At 46.2% G+C, this 19,195-nt stretch overlaps 2 protein-coding genes across 4 annotated transcripts in view; one reads left to right on the plus strand and one right to left on the minus strand.

The window, feature by feature from the left end:
• The window catches only part of TNFRSF10B (TNF receptor superfamily member 10b), a 55,594-nt gene extending 52,838 nt beyond the window's left edge, over positions 1–2,756 (plus strand). The window contains exon 12 of the mRNA XM_054998069.1: positions 1,858–2,756. Within this exon, the coding sequence (XP_054854044.1) occupies positions 1,858–2,156 (299 nt within the window). The 3' untranslated portion in view covers positions 2,157–2,756. The remainder of the gene's footprint in view (positions 1–1,857) is intronic.
• Positions 2,757–10,512: 7,756 nt separating this feature from the next.
• The window catches only part of RHOBTB2 (Rho related BTB domain containing 2), a 39,881-nt gene continuing 31,198 nt past the window's right edge, over positions 10,513–19,195 (minus strand). For all 3 annotated transcript variants that reach the window (XM_054998585.1, XM_054998587.1, XM_054998586.1), the window contains 5 exons: positions 17,071–17,189; positions 16,288–16,438; positions 14,212–14,300; positions 13,047–13,152; positions 10,513–11,791 (listed from right to left, as the gene is read on the minus strand). In XM_054998585.1, the coding sequence (XP_054854560.1) occupies positions 11,559–11,791; positions 13,047–13,152; positions 14,212–14,300; positions 16,288–16,438; positions 17,071–17,189 (698 nt within the window). In that variant the 3' untranslated portion in view covers positions 10,513–11,558. The remainder of the gene's footprint in view (positions 11,792–13,046; positions 13,153–14,211; positions 14,301–16,287; positions 16,439–17,070; positions 17,190–19,195) is intronic.

The following is a 19,195-nucleotide window of genomic DNA, read 5'->3' on the forward strand; positions in this document are numbered from 1 at the left end:
TTTAATGTAATAGCTGAAACTGTATACTTTTCACTTTTTGATTGAAATGGGTGTGCAGCCTTGGGCCCCAGTAAAATGTACCTATTTCTCTCTGCAATATTTACTTTTTGGTTTGATCTTACATGTTTAACTAAAACATTTATATTCTGCATTTTGATCTTGTAAAGTCTTCAGTGAGACTTGTGAGCTCTTTTATTCTGGGTAACAACGCAAACTGCATGAGTTAAAGTCAACAGTCTGTATGAAAGCACCCAGTAAACAGAACTGTCTCTCTGTTATATACCTTCCTTCTTCCGAGGAGCTAAGAGGCGGCCTACATGGCTCTCCCCTCCTCCGTTTTATCTTTGCAATAACCCTGCGAGGGAGGTGAGGGCTGAGAGTGTGTGAATGGCCCAAGGTTACTCACAGAGCTTCATGGGGAAGTAGGGATTTGAGCCAGGGTCTTCCGAGTCCTAGGAGACCCACTAACCATCACACGACACAAGTGGCAGCACTTACAATGAAGAGTATATAAACATAAAAACCAAAAGAAAACTGATTTGATGCTCTGCAGTTGGAGCACAACCATAGGACAAACTGTATGTCCCATAAACTTCTGTCTGCCCCCAGGGGCCCAAAATAGGGCCTTGGAAGAAAGATTAGACAGGTTCATGGACGATAGGCTGCTATCCATGGCTACCGTCAATGGCCACTAGCCATGGTGAGTAAAGGAGACCCCCATGTACAGAAGCAGCAAACCTCTGAATGCCAGTGCCAGGGGGCAGCATCAGGGGGAGGCCTTGGCCTCTCTGCCCTGTCCATTGGCCCTCTGAAGGCAATTGATTTGGCTGCTGTTTGAGACACAGCACTAGTCTGATATATCAGGCCTCTTCTTCTGTTCATATGATCTTATTTTAATGGTTTGGTTTCTTTGGGGAGAAGACATTTTTGCTTGGAACTTGAGGTCAGGGCTGGCGCACCCATTGAGGCAGGTAGTCCCCCCCCCCGCCTCGAGTGCAGGGGGCTGGAGGGGGCGCCGGGGGCGGAGGCACATGCCGTGGAGCTGGTGGCTAAGTGGGAAGGATGGGAAGCCGCAGCTGCTGCAGCCTCCCAGCCCTACCGCCCTGTGCTGCTGCTACAGCCAGCATATGGCCCCCGGCTGGGCGCAGCAGCCACGGACCACGCACGGCAGGTGTCCCGGGCGGCACAGGGCACCTGTGCACTGTCCCAGCCACCCACTGCACCAATGGGCCGGCCAGCAGCAGCACGCGCTGCGTGATGACATCACACGTGACATCATCATGCAGTTCAGGTGCACGTGTGCAACCCTGGCCTCAGGCGCTGGAAACCCTGGCGCCATCCCTGCTTGAGGTACAAGGTGCTGTGCAGCAGGGGTTGGCCAGCCGTGCTTTAGGGACCTGTTTGTGGGCGTGGATGCCACCCTGTATGTGCAACAGAGGCCGGAGTTGGTCTTTACTCATGCTTACAAGCACATCTTCAGTCATAATGATGATTATTATTGTATTAGATTTTTAGTCCACCCTCCCCGCCAGGCAGGCTCAGGGCAGAGTACAACATTTCAATTTACATAAATAAGAATTAAAAACAGATTAAAACATACAAATAACATTAAAACAGCTTTATGAAATAAATACAATACAGCTTCTCTTCAGATGGCGACGATAAAATACTGGTTTTCAAGCCCAGGCTCATATGTAGGGTGGCCTTTCATAAAGCATATGAAACTTTTTGTTGCTCTTAAATGAGCCCTGGTATGTTGAATTCTGTACCCAGTACCATATTATGTGGGCTTTTTCTTTGCCTTGACTTGCAGAGAATCATGGCACTCACACTGCATTTTGTCTGCTTCCCTTCTAGTTCTGCTCCGGTCTTTTTATACTTTTGTGGAGGAGGTGCCCCTCAACAAGTGGCAGTCCTACATGATGGTCCTTGGTTTGACATTAAATGAGATTGAGATTGCGCAAGCGAACTTCAGAAACAGCGTGGCTGAACAGCACTTCCAGATGCTTCGGATATGGCAGGAGAAAAATGGGAAAGGGGCATCTTTGGACACTTTGCTGGAGACACTCTGTGACCCAAATGTGAATCTCAAGGGGGTGGAGGTAAAAATCAGGAAATCTCTTATATTCAAGCATCTGTATGCCTACGAAGAATGAATCCTAAAGGCAAGGATGTCTCTTTTCAGACTGAGCCTGCAAAACATTTCAGTTACCAGTAGCTGCCTCTGTAGAGTTTCTTGGGGAGAAGGTCAACTTGTTCTCTCTTAAAGCCATATATAAGTCATAAATTATTGGTGCCAGGAGCTTTTTCTGGAATGTAGGCTGCTTGGTAACTCCTTCCTGGGCAGAAAACAGTGTTGTTGACCAAATTTCCCCCCAGGAATTTTAAGGGATAGAAAACACATCTTTACTTACTTTACTTTACTTTAATTGAATATTTATACCGCCCATCTCCCGAAGGACTCAGGGCGGTGTACAGCAAAAGTAAAACATACAAATATAAAACAATAAGAATATAAAATATAAACATATTAAATAATTTAACTAAAAACAGGACAATTCACTTAAAACATATTTAGGCCAGCCCCGCTTGTTGGAACAATAACGTCTTAAGGGCACGGCGAAAGGTGTGTAGGTCAGGGACCATACGTATCTCCGGGGGCAATTCATTCCAGAGGGCAGGTGCCCCGACAGAGAAGGCTCTCCCCCTGGGGGTCACCAGCCGATATTGTTTGACCGACGGCACCCTGAGGAGGCCCTCTCTGTGGGAGCGTACCAGCCTGTGGGAGGCTATCGGTAGCAGCAAGCGATCTCGTAAATACCTAGGCCCTAAGCCATGGAACGCTCTGAAGATGGTAACCAGCACCTTGAACCGCACCCGGAAGACCACCGGAAGCCAGTGTAGCTCACGCAGGAGAGGTGTTACATGGGCGCGTCGTGTTGCTCCCATAATCACCCGTGCGGCCGCATTCTGCACTAATTGCAGCCTCCGGGAGGTCCTCAAGGGGAGCCCCATATAGAGAGCGTTACAGTAGTCCAGACGGGAGGAAACGAGGGCATGGGTGACTGTGCGCAAGGCGTCCCGATCCAGAAAAGGACGCAACTGGTGAACCAGGCGAACCTGATAAAAAGCCCCCCTGGCCACGGCTGACACATGATCTTCTAATGACAGCCGCGCATCCAGGAGGACACCCAAGTTGCGAACCCTCTCTGTGGGGGCCAAAATCTCACCCCCGATAGTCAGCGATGGAACCAGCTGGCTATAACGGGGCGCCAGAAACCACAGCCACTCGGTCTTGGAAGGGTTGAGTCTGAGCCTGCTTCTCCCCATCCAGATCCGCACGGCCTCCAGGCACCGGGACATCACGTTAAGGGCATCATTGGGGTGATCCAGGGTAGAGATGTACAACTGAGTATCATCAGCATACTGATGGTACTTTACCCCAAAACCACGGATGATCTCACCCAGCGGCTTCACATAGATGTTAAACAGAAGGGGCGAGAGGACCGACCCCTGCGGCACCCCACAAGTGAGGTGCCTCCGGGTCGACCTCTGCCCCCTGGTCAGCACAAACTGTGAGCGGTCGGAGAGGAAGGAGGAGAACCATCGCAACACAGTGCCCCCCACTCCCAGCCCCTCCAACCGCCGCAGCATGATACCATGGTCAATGGTGTCAAAAGCTGCTGAGAGGTCTAACAGGACCAGGACAGAGGAGCAACCCCTGTCCTGAGCCCTCCAGAGATCATCAACCAATGCAACCAGTGCCGTTTCCGTACTGTGCCCAGGCCTGAAGCGCGACTGATACGGATCCAGATAGACATCTTCCTCCAGGTGCTGGGGAAGTTGTTGCGCCACCACACTCTCGACAACCTTCACCACAAAACGAAGGTTGGAGACTGGACGATAGTTCACTAATACAGCCGGATCCAGGGAAGGCTTCTTGAGGAGGGGCCTCACCAACGCCTCTTTTAGGGCCGCTGGAAAGAAACCCTCTCGCAGAGAAGCATTAATAATTCCCTGGAGCCAGCCTCGTGTGACCTCCCGGGAGGCCACCACCAACCAGGAGGGACATGGATCCAATAAACAAGTAGCAGCGCTAAGCCTACCCAGTATCCTGTCCATGTCCTCGGGAGTCACAGGGTCAAACTCTTCCCAGATGGCATTCACACGACCCACCTCTGTCCCCCTCATCTATACCCACCCAGTCAGAGTCCAGACCCTCCCAAATCTGAGCGATCTTGTCGTGCAGATATTGGACAAAATCCTCAGCCCTGCCCTGCAAAGGGTCTTCCCGCGTTCCCTGGTGAAGTAGGGAGCAGGTCACCCTAAACAGGGCGCCTGGGCGATTATCAGCAGACGCGATCAAAGCGGAAAAATAATTGGATTTCGCCGCCTTTATCGCCCCTAGGTAGGTCTTAAATAAGACCGTACCAGTGTCTGGTCAGAATCGGAACGGCTGGCCCTCCAACCACTCTCTAGGCGTCTTTTCCGGCGTTTCATCTCCCTCAGCTCCTCAGAGAACCAGGGGGACACTCGGGATCGGCACCGGGTCAGAGGCCGCAAAGGCACGACACAGTCCAAAGCTCCAGCGGCCGCCCTATCCCAGGCAGCCACCAGCTCTTCAGCCGGGGCATGAGCCAGTGCCTCAGGTAATGGCCCAAGCTCCGTGAGGAACCTATCCGGGTCCATCAGGCGCCTGGGGCGGAACCACCTGGTCAGCTCCGCCTCCCTGGGGGGTAGCTAAACAGCAGTCCAGTCGAAGGAGTGAATGATCTGACCATGACAAGGGTTCAGTGACTAACTCCCCTGTTCCTAGGTCATTCAACCACTGGCCAGAGACAAAAATCAAATCCAGAGTGTGCCCCCCAGTGTGTGTAGGGCCCTGAACTAATTGGGTCAGGTCCATGGCTGTCATAGAGGCCATGAACTCCCGAGCCGCCTCCGACGCTTCGCCAACAGATGGCAGGTTGAAATCCCCCATGACCACTAGCCTAGGGGTATCAACCACCACCCCGGCTATCACATCAAGCAGCTCAGGCATGGCCGCCGCTACACGGCAGGGAGCCAGATACACAATTAGCAGGCCCATCTGCACCCCACGGCCCCACTTCACAAGTAGAGACTCACATCCGGCTACCTGAGGCACATCAGTCTCCCTCAGACAAAGACTTTCCCTTATAACAACCGCCACTCCCCTGCCCCTACCCTGAGCCCTCGGCTGATGGAATGCACGGAAGCCTGGCGGGCACATTTCAACGAGGGGAGCCCCCCCTCCCGGCCCAGCCAGGTCTCCGTAATACCCGCCAGGTCCACTCCCCCCTCCTGAACAAGATCATGAATGAGGGGAGCTTTATTTACCACGGACCTTGCATTGCATAGCATCAGTCGAGGGCCCAGACCCCAAGGGTCTGTGCAACCTAGGGAACGAGAAGAACATTGGGGGCCGGAGCACGCAACCTCTCAGCTGTATATACGTACTGGATGTCATCAACCTCAGGGATCCAGGTTTTTGCCACTGGACAGTGTTATTTACTTAGCTAGTTCAGACTCTGTCACGTACAGTGTCTTTTTTCTGCCTAGAAGGTTTTCTTAAATACCTCCTTGTTTGAGCCATTTATTTGCACTATAAAAATCCTGCTGCTCTGAGCCTTTCCAGTGAAAAAATGGTACCGTTGTTTCTTCATTTTACAAGATCATTTTGTTTGTGGTACCTGAAAACTGAGGCCTGCCTCTTATACTTGCTGTGAACCAAGGATCTTTCGGGATGATAAAGTTTCTTTGGTTAGAGACTTAGATCCTTTAATTTTATACCAAAGCTGTATTTGGAGTGGAGACTCTGAATGTTAGTGTTAAAGATCCTGCTGCTGTCAGGTATGAGAGGAATTTCAAATTATTTAAGAAGCAGGATTGGCATTTGCCATTCTTTTAGCAGAAAAGAAATGCAAATCATGGGTGGGGCAAGGAATTATTCCTCAGCTTTTTCTCTACGTGATCTTTATGCACTTTGGGGTTATATATAAATTTCCTTTTGACAGACAATGAAGAGATCAAAAGAGAGATTTTCCTGCTTTTCGATGCCACCCATTTATTGCATAGCTTTTATGCTTTGTACCAACTACTCAGCAGATCATAGGAGTATTATAGAATCTGCATGAGGAGGTACATAGTGTTTGTTTGTTTTTTTAAAGATTTATTGTGTGTATGTGTTTGTTGTATATATATGTATATATATTTATTTTGATGGGTTTTTTTTTTAGTTTAGTAAATTTTTTAAATATAGCCTTTCCCCTTTTGTGTTACACAAAAGGACTTTAGAATAAGCTCTAAAGGATGCAATCCTAAAAACACTGCTTTTGAATATATCATACTAAGGAAATACTAAACAAGTCTTTAGATAGCAAGCTAGTGTTTAATTTACCTAGGACTCAGAGCTAAGCTACAAGAGATGCGCGCACATGAAGGGAGTCGCAATGTTAGCTGGGAAGCGGAGTTTTAAAAGAGATTGCAAGGCTTTGTCAATTTCCTCTTTCTACAGAGCCAGCTAAGGTTTGCTGATTTCTCCTTTGCCCCTCAAAGGCTCTGTAGGTTTCACCTCCCCTTCTAGGAGAAAGATGAAATAAATAAACCCTCTGAGGAGCAATCTCTGCTGCTCTGTAGAGAGGGGAAATTGACAGAGCCTTTCGATCTCTTTTAAAACAGCTTCCTGGCTAACATTGTGACTCCCTTCACGTGAGCGTTGTCGTGTAATTCGTCTCTTGTAGTTTAGCTCTCAGGCTCCGGGAAAGCTCCTCTATTCTCAGGAAGGAGAAGCCATAAAAGGGGCCTGGGCATAGCCATTTGCTCTGTCAACTTGCGATGGAGAAATGATTTTTTTTCAAAGCTGTTTGGATCATCATAAAACCAGCTCTCCATGGCTGCCATGCCTAGGATCAGCCTTGCCATTGAATTTGGCAAGGCTGGTCCTAACTCACAAGGAGTTTAAAAGGCTCTGCAATCTTTTTTGTGTGAATTACATCTGTGATGGAGAAGGCGGGGGGTTGTGAAGGAAGCACGTTTCTACCCCCAGAGTCTCCGACAAGATGGGCACCCATCCCAAAGGAATTCTAAAGCATCTTTTGTTACTCTCAAGAGCTGTAGCTAGAAATGATGTTTTTCTTTTCTTATGTAGCTGCTAGCTTAGTGTGATATATCTTCATACATATTGTATGCTTTTTGAATTTTATTGTATTACAATAAAAAAATTTCTTTGGTTAAGAACATGCTGTGTCAAAAAAAATGTCCTCACTCACTCACCTATCACTCAGTCATTTGCTAATATTTTGCACATGTTCAGAGGCTCACAAGTGTCCAAACAGCTGGTGAGGTTTGGTAGTGGCAGGGAATCAAGGGACTATGGCTGGGGGGAGTGAGAAGCCCCCCTTCCAGTCATAATAGAGTTGACCTGCTTGTGATTACTGACAGAGACATTCGCTTCGGTCTTTACTGGATGCAAGTGCTGGCTGTTGTGAGACGCAGGTTGAATGCTTTTTTTCTTTCTTGAAGACTGTTACTTTTTCTGTGCAATCTTCTATTTCTCAACCTTGATTTCTGCTTCTGCCTGGTTCTTTGAAGAGGCTAGAGCGCTGATGTGATGGAGTGATCAGAGCTGGACCAAGAAAGGCTGGATTAAAATCTCTGCCCATTTATGAGCACCGAGTGATGTCGTGGAAAGAACCTTTCTCCATTGGGTATTTTGAAGATGGCCCAAGGAACCCTCCCCCTGCCATAGGTCACTCTGAGTTCCTTGAAGGAAGGGCAGAATGCCCTAAACTAGACCAAATCTGTCATCTTTCTAGCCCAGTAGCTGTGTCCAGTAGTGGTCCATGCAAATGCACTCCTCTTCCTCTGTGTCTCTTCGGCTTATTGATTCTGGTATCCATTGCATGAGAGTTTCAGGGCCCAGTAGAACAGACAAAAGAGAGTACTTCACACCCAGCACCATTAATTGAACAAAATTTGCTTTCACCATGAAGATTGGCTAGTGGTTTAGATGTCCTTGTGGCAGTCAAAAGATCATTCAGCTGAACTTTCCCCAAAGCCATTTTTCTCTGTGTTTGTGGAAACCTAAACTAGGGCTTGCGGGGCCATTTGACTAAAGAACCTAGCAGGGTTGCAAAATTAGCTAGAACTCTGGGACAGAGAGTTATCAGCATGGATGATTCTTTTGAGGGAGAAACTTTTAACAGCCCTTCCCCTCTGCTTACAGTTGATGAGTTCTGGGTTCTAAGAAACTTGCCCAGAGAAACTAAACCATGGGAAAGATTAGCCAATTGCAGTGTAGTTTAAACATTTGAATGAATGGTACAGCCGTAGAGCCTCTTTTGTTTTAGCATTGTTTGTTCTGCAAAACTAAATAGGACCTCCGTGTTCAGGAGCACATTGCACCTCAGTACTGACAGGGAGGGCAGGGAGAAGCATCAGTAGAGGGGTGCCGTTTCCTTGATGAAGAGCTTCCTTGCAGTATCCAGCATCCTATATTGGATTTGCTGGGACTTCTGTCTGGTCTAGCAGGGCTGCTCTGATGATCTTAACACTGTGTTTTGCCTAGGATCTGTTAATTATGGGAAGAACATGTTCCCTGTGCCACTGTACAGTCTGGGAGGAGGAAGAGAGTGGCTATATTCTTTTAATTCTCCATCCCAAATCTTGTTTTTAGTCCCACCACTACTGGAGAAGGTTGCCGAGATATCAGTTCTGCCTGGCTCACTTTTAAAGTCATTCTGTAACTAGAGAATAAATTTGTATGCTCACATGCCATCACAGGGTGATTGTTGTGGGGGTAATGATAGCATAATGTGTAAACTGCTCTGAGTGGGTGTTAAGTTATCCTATTAGGTGGGTGGAGCTGAGAGAACTCTGGAGAGCTGTGACTGACCCAAGGTCACCCAGCTGGCTTCCAGCGGAGCAGTGGGGAATAAATTCCAGTTCTCCAGATTAGAGTCCTGCACTTGTGTGTTAAGTCTTTTGCCAGGGTTCCAAGTCTACTGCTTAACTGGAGAGGCCAAGGGTAAACTGGGATTCAGATGCTGTGCATATTCTTTACTGTTAGGTTCCATGTTTTGGTTATATCCATGATTGTGTTGTCCTGTTGACAAAGTTCAAAGTTTGGTGTTTGTGCATTTCTTGGTATGTTGTATGATCTTAAGTCTTTTCAGAATTCCTAATAAACGACATTTACAATATTTAAAAACCAAGGAAAGGTTTTTACAACTTAATTTAAAAATGGGATCTCCAGAGCTAAGCATTTTTAACTGTTTGCTCATGTTTCAATCAAACATTGCAAAGTTCGATCGTAAGCTCTTTTGGGAGCAGAGCCCTTTCTCTTCGGTTTTGAAACACTGAAGTGCCATGTACATTATTATTGGAGCTGTATGAAGGTTTCAAAAAATTCCGCAGCAGAATATACATCTTTTCAATCTATAAACAGGATTTCAAAGAGCAGCATAATAGATCATTAATAGTTGGCTATATGTTCTGAGCCATGAAGATGGGGTTGGGGTCACAAATCCAAAGGGACAGTGGAAATTATTTGAAAGTCTTAATTTTAGAGACTGAAAGATGCTATGGAAGCCTTGCGGCTTGTTAAATGGGAACTAGCAATTTTCCAAAACGTAATCATCTGCCCAACTGTAGTTTAGTGATCCTAACAACATAATGCAGAGGAGGAGTTAGCCGTGTTAGTCTGTAGTAGCAAAATCAAAGAGTCCAGTAGCACCTTTAAGCTTATGCTACAATAAAGTTGGTTAGTCTTAAAGGTGCTACTGGACTCTTTTTAACGTGATAACATCATTTAATTTATATACTACCCTTCAGGACAACTTAACACGCACTCAGAACAGTTTACAAAGTATGTTATTATTATCGCAACTATCACCCTGTGAGGTGGGTGAGAGAGCTGAGAAGCTATGACTGACCCAAGGTCACCCAGCTGACTTCAAGTGGAAGAGGGGGGAATCAAACCTGGTTCTCCAGATTAGTCCTGCCACTCACCACATCAAACTAGTTCTCCACATGGTGGCGCTCACTGCTTTCTTCCACAAAACGTATCACTGCCTTGAGCCTGTCTGATGGGGAGGGCGGTCTAGAAGTGTAGTAAAATAATAAAAATAGAATCTTTCCTAAAACAAATCTCTGTTTCCCTTCAGTTCCCCAGAGTGGGAGGTGTTTCAGAAGACCCTCAGGAGTCATAACCTTGGATCTGGAAACACCCATTCAGAAATAGCCACCTGTGTCATAGGAAGATGCTTGGCTTTAACCTCCCTTTGTTTTCTGATTGCCCCAGCCCTGCCATCTTGTGGTGGTGCCCACGATCTCTTCTCAAAATTTCAAATGGTTCAATATGGCTGGGGACTTTGTGTGGTTTAACCTTAGTCCTGGTTTTATGTACGCATGGCTTTGAACGAGTTGCCGTTCTATTTGGCTTACCTCCCCTTCTCCATCTCCCCCTACCAAATGACAACAGGAGCACAGCCGTCTTTTTAAAATACCATTTATTACAACTTGAACCTTCCACTCTAAAATCCAAATTCTTGTGTATTGGTTTCTTTTATTTAAAAAAACAAAACAGAAGAGTCAACAGCTTGGGATTCCTATGCTTTCAGAAGCAGCATCTTCCCAAACATCCAAACGGAGCAGGTTGGGGGTGGAACAGACTCTTTCCTACCATCTTAACTTGGCCCCAGACTGGTTAATCTGATAGCTTTGTGTTGCAGGCCACTGGCAAAAAAGAAAAGAAAAACCAGCATCTGTGAGCTGGTTTCTCAGGCAGCAGCAAGTGTGGCCTTTCTGGTTTAGAACCCACTTGCTGTTTAGTCCCAGTGCTGTACCAGAGTTTCTGTGCCTCCTCCGTCGGGGCCTGCCTTTCACGAGGAGGGTCTACAGCCACCTGCTGCTCCAAGGATATGCGTGCCTTTCTTTAAGTAAACATCCCAGAAACAAGAGCAGAGGTGATAAGTGCAACAGAAAATGGCTGCCTGCCATCAAAAAGAGCCCAGAAGAAACCCTGGGCTCTAGCATTTACAGCAGCCTGAAATGTCACGGCGCACAAAACAGACAATGGGAAGCACCCACTTTTTTTTAAACTTTTTTTCTTTTTGCCAAGGAAAAAGAAATAACAAATCACTTCAGTTAAAAAAAAATGTAGAAGTGCTGCATTTTCCTTCTAGTACATTTTAAAAAATAAACCCTCTGGCATTCCTGTAAACGTGAGGTTTGTTCTGCTAGTTGAACAAGCCCCTTGTAAAGAAACCGGCATGCCTGCCATTCCGTATGAGCAGCCTCTGGCTGCTGAGCGCAACACCAGTGGAGGCAGGGATCAGGACCTGTGATGCTCTGGCTCCTGAGCACCACCTGTGCAGGTTTCTTGCAACCCCTCAGGGACATGATTCATGCGCACTTTCTCCGCTGAGGGTTGTAGCTGGGGAGGGGGGACCATCTTCTCCAAGCCTGTCGAACCAGCTACTGGCTCAGGGCAGTCGGCCTCCTCATCAGAGATAACGGTAGCATGGGCAGGGCACCTCTCAGACCACAGCTGATGAAGAGGAGGAGGATGAAGATGAAGCTGTGGCTGCTGACGAGGAAGGCGAATGGGCAGGGGAGGAGGCGTTCCAGAAGAGCCACCTTCTCTTGGGTTGCCGTTTCTGATGGAGGTAATCTTCCTTCTCACGTTCTTTCCGAGCTCTCTGATAGTGGTCCTCCTCCTTCAGGTACCACACAGGGGGCCACCGATGCTTCTCGAAGTAGTCTTGGTTCTCTGTATTGGAAAGAAGCAGGGAGGTGAAACAGTGGCCTTTTAACGTCCGTTATAAAATGCAAAATGGATTTGAACAAATGCATTTGATGTTACTGGTGGAGTGAATGGGATGGTTTATGAGGGGGAACCTTGCTAAGTTATGTGCAATTTATCTGCAGCAGAGTTGGTTGCCGTTATCTTCTTGTGTTGAGAGGAAGAGAATGGTTTGGCAATGGAAGAGCAGGGCAATGAAGACGATGGGTAATGGTGTTGAGGGAAAAAACACTCTGTAACAATTGATAGGGCTAGGAAGAAATATATGAAGCTGCCCTATAGTGAATCAGGCCACTGATCCATCGAGGTTGGTATTGTTTACTCAGACTGGCAGCTGTTCTCCAAGGTTCCAGGCAAAGGACTCTCACACCACCTATGGCCCAATCCTTAAACTGGACGTATCAGGGATTGAACTGGGGCCCTTCTGCACGCCAAACACATGCTCTGTCATGAAGCCATAGCCCATCCCTGAGAAGGTGTGCTTAATTTCCTATGCCTATCCAGGCATTGTTTCCATTTGTCAGTTATTGTAATGTTATTGTATTAATTGTAATTAATTGTTGTGGATGTAATGTCTGCACACTTTGCACTTTGAATTTAGAAAGGATTTGTTGAGACCAATTTAATGTTTAAATTTGTTATAGGGGACCCTTTGCTAGCTGTAAGTTATAAGAACGAACCTGATTTATTCTTAAGCTCACACATTTTCCTTCCTTCCTTCACTTTGAATGTAAGCACTAACAAATTCTTGACTACAAACCAGGATCCTCAAGCATTGCATTAATCCTGTTTTAGAATTCTAGTTTGCGGGTATGGCACAAACATCCAATTCACAGAAGCATCAAAATTTGGATTTAAAGAAAATGCGGTCAGCTTGGAAATTTCCAAATTTAAGTAGTCTTCAAAGAGAGTTCCACAAAGAAGGGGGAAGAGGGAGGAAATGTGAGAAGTTGAATAAACCAGGCTCATCTTTTAAACTGCACACACACATACAAAACCAGTTTGTACATGTGGAACTGAAAGATCTATCCTGCCTACTGATTAGAAGCCCCACCTGGTATGCTTTTTGAGTACGTCTGTAGAAGAGCTACCCAATGGCACAGTAAAAGAGCAGAGCTCAATGTGACTAAGACCACCTCTTCCCTTTATTTCTAAAACAAATTCATTGGCTTTCTGCCTTCATGACACCGAACGTAGCATCCAGCTCCTAATTTGTGCTGACCTGCTGACATTGCCTTCATCTCCCGAGGGAACTTGCGACAGATGTTGTTGTAGTTGGTGCAGATGTGATGCAGGCACCAATCGGCAAGCTGGTAGGCACCGTGGAACTGAAAAAAAAATTGAAACGAGTTGCCTTAATAACGGTGCAACTGAAACATGTTAACCAAGAGAACTATACTTAAAAAAACTATCAAGGCCACTGACCCACATATGGACACAGCACACAATCAAGAAAGGAAATCCTCACAGGTTACTCAAAATGCTAGACTGTAAGCATTACCCTGCTCTCAGTCTAACTCAGTATCATGCCTCCAACATGGGCTAGACAGATGTTTGCAAGCAGATGACAATGGTCATGTAATGTTTGCTCCCCACCATGCAACTATGGTACATGAGAGCCTCTGAAGGCAGGATTTTCATTCAACTATGTGGCTAATAGCCAATGAGTAACAGACCCATCAACCTTGAATTTGGCTAATCCTTTTTCAAGCTACCACAGACAGAGGACTTTACTGTCTAGTTGAATCGCTTTTCATATTTTGAAATCCACCTTGAGTCCCAGCGAGAAAGCTGGGCTATAAATGAACTGAGTAATAAATCTGTAAATTAGTTACATAGTAGTAGAATATATACTATGTACTCCTTTTTTTGTCCTTCTGCATTCTACTGTCAATTTGATTTAGCTGGATGATCTAAAATGATGCTGAGAAAAGAGTATCTTCACACCATTACTCCATCCAACTACCTCTAAAAGCCAGCTCCCACAATTCTGTGGAAAACGCTAGCAGGCCTAAACAGAACCTAGGATGAAGCTACAGAAATCCAGGGGGAAGACGATACAGGCTGAAATAGGCTTGATCCTCAATTATGTGGGTTGGTAGGTCTACCAGGACACAGCACCTATTAAGTTCCTAGCCTAGTTGGGAATATAAACCCAAGCTTGTCTGACATCTAGCATACTGTCTTTTAGGCACCAGCACAAAATATTTCTTTCTACTAAGGGGTTTTATCTTTTTAGCAGTTTTATGATGTGCAAATAAAGAATCAGAGGTTCGATTAGCACAATAGAGAAGTGAGATGAAATGGAGGAATTTCACATCAAATCAGCAGGGCTAAGAACTCTGAACTTTTTCCTAGAATGGGCATGAGAACCAAACAAGTTGTACCTGAGCCAGCTCCAGGAATACAAGGACATCACCATCAATATCCACTAACATCTGAGTTGCCTCCATCAGACCAGACACTGTGAATTGCTCTGTAAAATAAACACATACACAACCAAGGTTAGAGTCTGGAAGTATTTTTGTTAAAGATTCCAATCATTACTGCCACTGTTTTAAAAAAAATGATCTTGTTTAAAATAAAGTTAATACAAACCTCTTTAATCAGACATTCTCTTTTTCTATATTAAAAATGACTGGGGGGTATAAAGCAACAAGTATCATAAATATGAAGGCTGTTTGCTGTTCAGTACGAGGGGGCTTCTGTCTGAGAAAAAAGAAATCTACCCCTCATGATATTATGATTTGCTGGATGATGGTTTTAGACTTTAAGCAACGTTCAGCATTCAAAGCAGTTTGTTCTACCAGAGGACCACGTGTGATCCTAGGCACTGCAAGGTCTTGATTTAACTGCAGTCAGATATTACTCTGTCAGTTTTAAAAGTGCTACTGCCTATCCTTGAAAAGTATAAATTACAAAAATGGGAAACTTGATTTCAAATTGGTTATTTAAATCACATTTATTTAAATAAATCCGCCAACTAACAGTGAAATGAAGATCCACCTAGCCCCTCTGCTGAGGAGTGCCTGTCTGGAGTTCAGGTAGTCGGACATTCCATGGCCACTGCAGAGGCCTAATAGGACACTAGGGGGCGCTGCCGGTTGAAGTGAAACAGCTTAAGTACAGGCCATCCGGTATGCGTATAAACCGAAGTTATTTAATGCATCCAACAGTTCCAGTAAAATATAAATGTTCACAAAATTGAAGGCTGTTTTTGCATTCACTGACTTACAAAGAAATTGGGTAGAACATTGCCTGCATGTTTTCCCCCACTGCAGTATCAGTAAACAAAAAGGCGACACATTTAATAACGCTAAAAATCCAGAGAAGGAATGGGCCCCTACAATCCCCTCCCATAGCTGCATGTGATACAAAAACCAGAAGTATCCTACTAGATCAGATCAAAGGTCCATAAAGTCCAGCATTTTGTTTCGCACAGTGGCCAACCAGCAGTGCCCCTCCCCAGCAACTGGACTTAATACACGCCATGTCGTGGCAACCTGCTGAACATTTAACCATTATGGCTGATAACTGCTGGGGGTGGAGAATGCCTTAAAGTAAATCCCTGGCAGGGTTTTCATGGCAAGAGACTAACAGAGGAGATTTGCCATTGCCTGCCTCCTCAACCCTGGTTTTCAATGGAGGTCCCCCATCCAATTACTAACCAAGATTGACCCTGCTTAACTTCTGAGATCTGATGAGATCAGGCTTGCCTGGGCTATCCAGGTCAAGGCGCTGATAACTCTATCCTCCATTAATTCCTTTAATTCCACCCCCCTAAACTACTAATGGCCATTACTATTACAACTTTTTAGTCTACCTTCAGAGACCTTTCACATATGCACTGGAAAAATCACGGAAGCATCTGTATTACAAATGTCAACTAGATTATGTTTGACAGAAAGGTGAGTGAGATCCACCAAGGGTCCCACTGAACACATTTCTGGCTGTTGATGCACTCTTAGGTCCAGTAAGCAGAAAGGTGGTGGATGACAAGGGGTTTCTCATTTGCTGAGGACCCTGTCAATCCAAGCAGATGAGGCATGTAACCCCTACATAGCACAGTGCCCATCTTGACCCAATCAAGACCGCATCAACATAGAACAGACCAATAAGGAGCCTGTGTCTCCTTTAGCAATTAGGCACACCCCTTCAGTCAAGCCAACCTCAGCCTTCAAAAACTGTACACCTTGCCCCAAATGCTGTTATCCTGCCAGTTTCTTCAAGGAAAGCACCAAGAAGGCTTTCCAGATAATGCACTACTAGCCAGGTCTCTGCCCCTTTTAATTATCACTTCAAAGGGGCGGGAGAAGCATCAGGACCCCAAAGTTCCAGCCTGCAAGAAAATCTGGATTGTCTTTTCTTGTTCCAGGATGCACAGGTTCCCTTGGCTTGGCCACACAGCTGTGAGTGACTACAGCTCTGAAACTGGACTCTTGCCCACAGTGCCCCCAAATTACCTGTGAGCGCAACCAAGTGTGGCAGACACAAGCGGTTGGCCAGAATGATGAGCTTCATGTAATCCAGGTCGGATGTGGAACAGAACTGGCCGGTGTACAGGTACTCCAGCACCGCCCGCATGCAACTCTTGCTGGTGTAAGGTAACACCACCTGTACGAGAAGGAACATAAGAACAAAGAGGGTTCAGTTCTCAGCACAACCAGAAGCAGGAGGTTGCTTGATGCGTACATCCTTAACCAGTTAGCGATGTTCTGGCACAGAAGAATTATTCTATGCTTATGCGATCCGTAACTGCTGCCCTCTAGCATCCTGTACAGCTGCCATTTATTTCAATAAGGCTTGTGCAGGAGGACTGTGCCCTGTGTGGATCAGACCTGTTGTCCTTAATGGCACCCCAAATCCACGGCAAATGCTTCCTTGCAGGTCTGCTTCTGGATGCAAAAGGCCTGCTGCTTGCAAAAAAATCTCCTCCCTGTTTCACTTCTTCTTTGCTGAACAGAACAGAGAGGCTCTTTCCCCTTTCTACAGATTTGTGGCTTGTGCTAAAATTCTTGCCTTCCTGCCTCCTCTCCCCTTCTCCTGGGACTCAGGATGGAAAGCACATGGTAGGCTTGTCTTTAATGTTGCCGTTCTGGTCCTCTGGGATCTTAGCTCACCTATGCAAAGGCCTGCCCATCAGCACCACTGACCAGGTGTGGCGTGGTCCCCCCATAAAAGGGACTGTGGCTCAAGTTGGAAAAGGAATAGAAGAATGCAACCCTGCGGCTTTCAGACCCTCTCACCTCTCGCGTTGAGCTCTCCACAAATGGACCCCCGAACATAGCAGCCATCCAGTCACAGCTGGAAATTAGCAAGGGCTTGTGGGCACTGATAGCACCATCGTCCAGGATAAAGGTGACATCTACAAGCAAGAAAAGGCACATAAGCACATGATAAGGAGCCACACACTGTCATGTGCCATCCTGCTACCCACTCCCTACCGTGCAGCTGCCAAACCCCAAAGGAAGCTAAATTCATGTCAATCCTAGATCCACCACAGACAGGGATCCCTGCAGGGCTGAGAACCAGCTAAGTACTATGTAGTGGTTACGGTGTTGGGTTAAATCTTGGGAGATCAGAGTTCAAATTTCCACTGGCTGTGGAGCTTACAGGATGGATATGAACCAGTCAGTATCTCTCAGCTTCACCCCCCTCCTGGAGTTGGGGTGAGAATAAAATGGAAGAGGGGAGAACCTTGTATGGTACCCTGAACTTCTAGACAAGGCTCCCTTTTTGCGAGAGCGTTTTTCCTGATGGACATTGGAACAGAAGTCACTTTGTGGTGACTTTTCCTTTTCAAATGACTTGTGCACATTGAGCTCGGAGGTAAGATCTGGGTTCCACCAGCAGGTGCCACCCAGAGCATCCTGTTGGAGGCCAATGGGAATTCCAGGCAACTTGGGCAAGCCAATCCAATACACATTTGGTCACAATGGTCTAATAGCCCTGTGGAGGAAGGAAGATCTGGAATTCCAAAGGCCATTTGTCATTCCTTGTCATGCCCATGGCTGAAAAAGGCACTTAAGCAATCCCGAAACATCTCACAAATTGAGAATTGGGAGGAGGAAAGAACCGTGGCTAATCTTATACAATCCAGCATGGTCCAGGACAGGTGGAAACAGTTTTTGGAAGTTTGCGTTTATGCTACAGGTTTAGTAATAATAGGGTGCATTTGTTGTTGTTACTAACAGCAGCAGCAACCATCAACAGCATTGTACAACAACAGAGAATGACAAAATTGAAAGGAAATAGGACACCAGGTCAGGATTCTTCTGGACGATAGAAAATTGGCATTGTGAACAGTAAAGAACTACTATACAGGAAGCGTCAAGAAGCTTTGATGAACAGAACAGAAGCTGCTGGCAGCTCTGGCGGCCTCAATATTCCTTCAGTAGAGTTACAAAACAGCTAGTTTATAGACTGTCCAGAATTTAGCACTAAAGTTTTTCCTGGACTGTTTCACTTCAAGATGCAGGGCATGTCCCTTTGAAGGTGCCCTGTCTTTGAAATAATTGCACATTAACTAACTACCATATCAAAAAGAAGAGTTTAACTTGCCCTTCTCCCTGACAGGTTATTTTTCAGCACACTGGGGAATTTTTAACCAGGAGAGTATGTCGAAAATTAGCAAATTAGGGAGAAAGGCTGGCTGTAGTACACTTCCTAGTGTGCCACTTCACTATCTGCATGGAGTCGTTTAACACAGGGAAGCATTCAAAAGCATCTATCACATTTTCATCCTGCCTTTTAAGACACTGAAGGCAGCTGACACAGTTCTCCCCTCTTCCTAACAATACCTCTATGAGGTAGGTTAGGCTGAGAGTATGACTGGCCCATGGCTAGCCAGTGAGCTCAATGGCTGAGCAGAGATTTGAATGCGGGTCATCTTGGTCCTTCTATGACAGTGTGACCCCTATACCACAGTGGCTCACAATACAACATGTGCACACGCCAGACACCCATTTGTAGAAGAATCCAAAAATCTAGCACCTCATTTTGCGTAACTGATTGAAATGTAACCCTAGCAAGGCAAAAGAGCTTGGCTGTCTGACTTGACTTGCATCCACTGTCTCCATTGGAATTGTGCTCATTGCGCAAAACAACCGTGTGCATTAAGTTAGCATGCTGGAGATCCACAGTCTGTGTGGGTAACACAGCACACTAAGGGGAAGTCACTGCTTTTCCACAATAAACAGCCCTGTTTCGACCAGATGTGGCCACATGCAAAGTCAGACAGGCAAATGCTTTGGCCTCACTGATGGCACATTCAAATCAGACCTTGCGGAATGGCTCCAAGGTGGCAGGAGAGGTTTTCCCATTCGGGGAAGGAGTCTTGGGGACATAATAAGCCACCCGCTCACTGACCTC

This window comes from Eublepharis macularius, chromosome 14 (genome assembly GCF_028583425.1).
Source record: "Eublepharis macularius isolate TG4126 chromosome 14, MPM_Emac_v1.0, whole genome shotgun sequence".
Classification (NCBI taxonomy): Eukaryota; Metazoa; Chordata; class Lepidosauria; order Squamata; family Eublepharidae; genus Eublepharis; species Eublepharis macularius.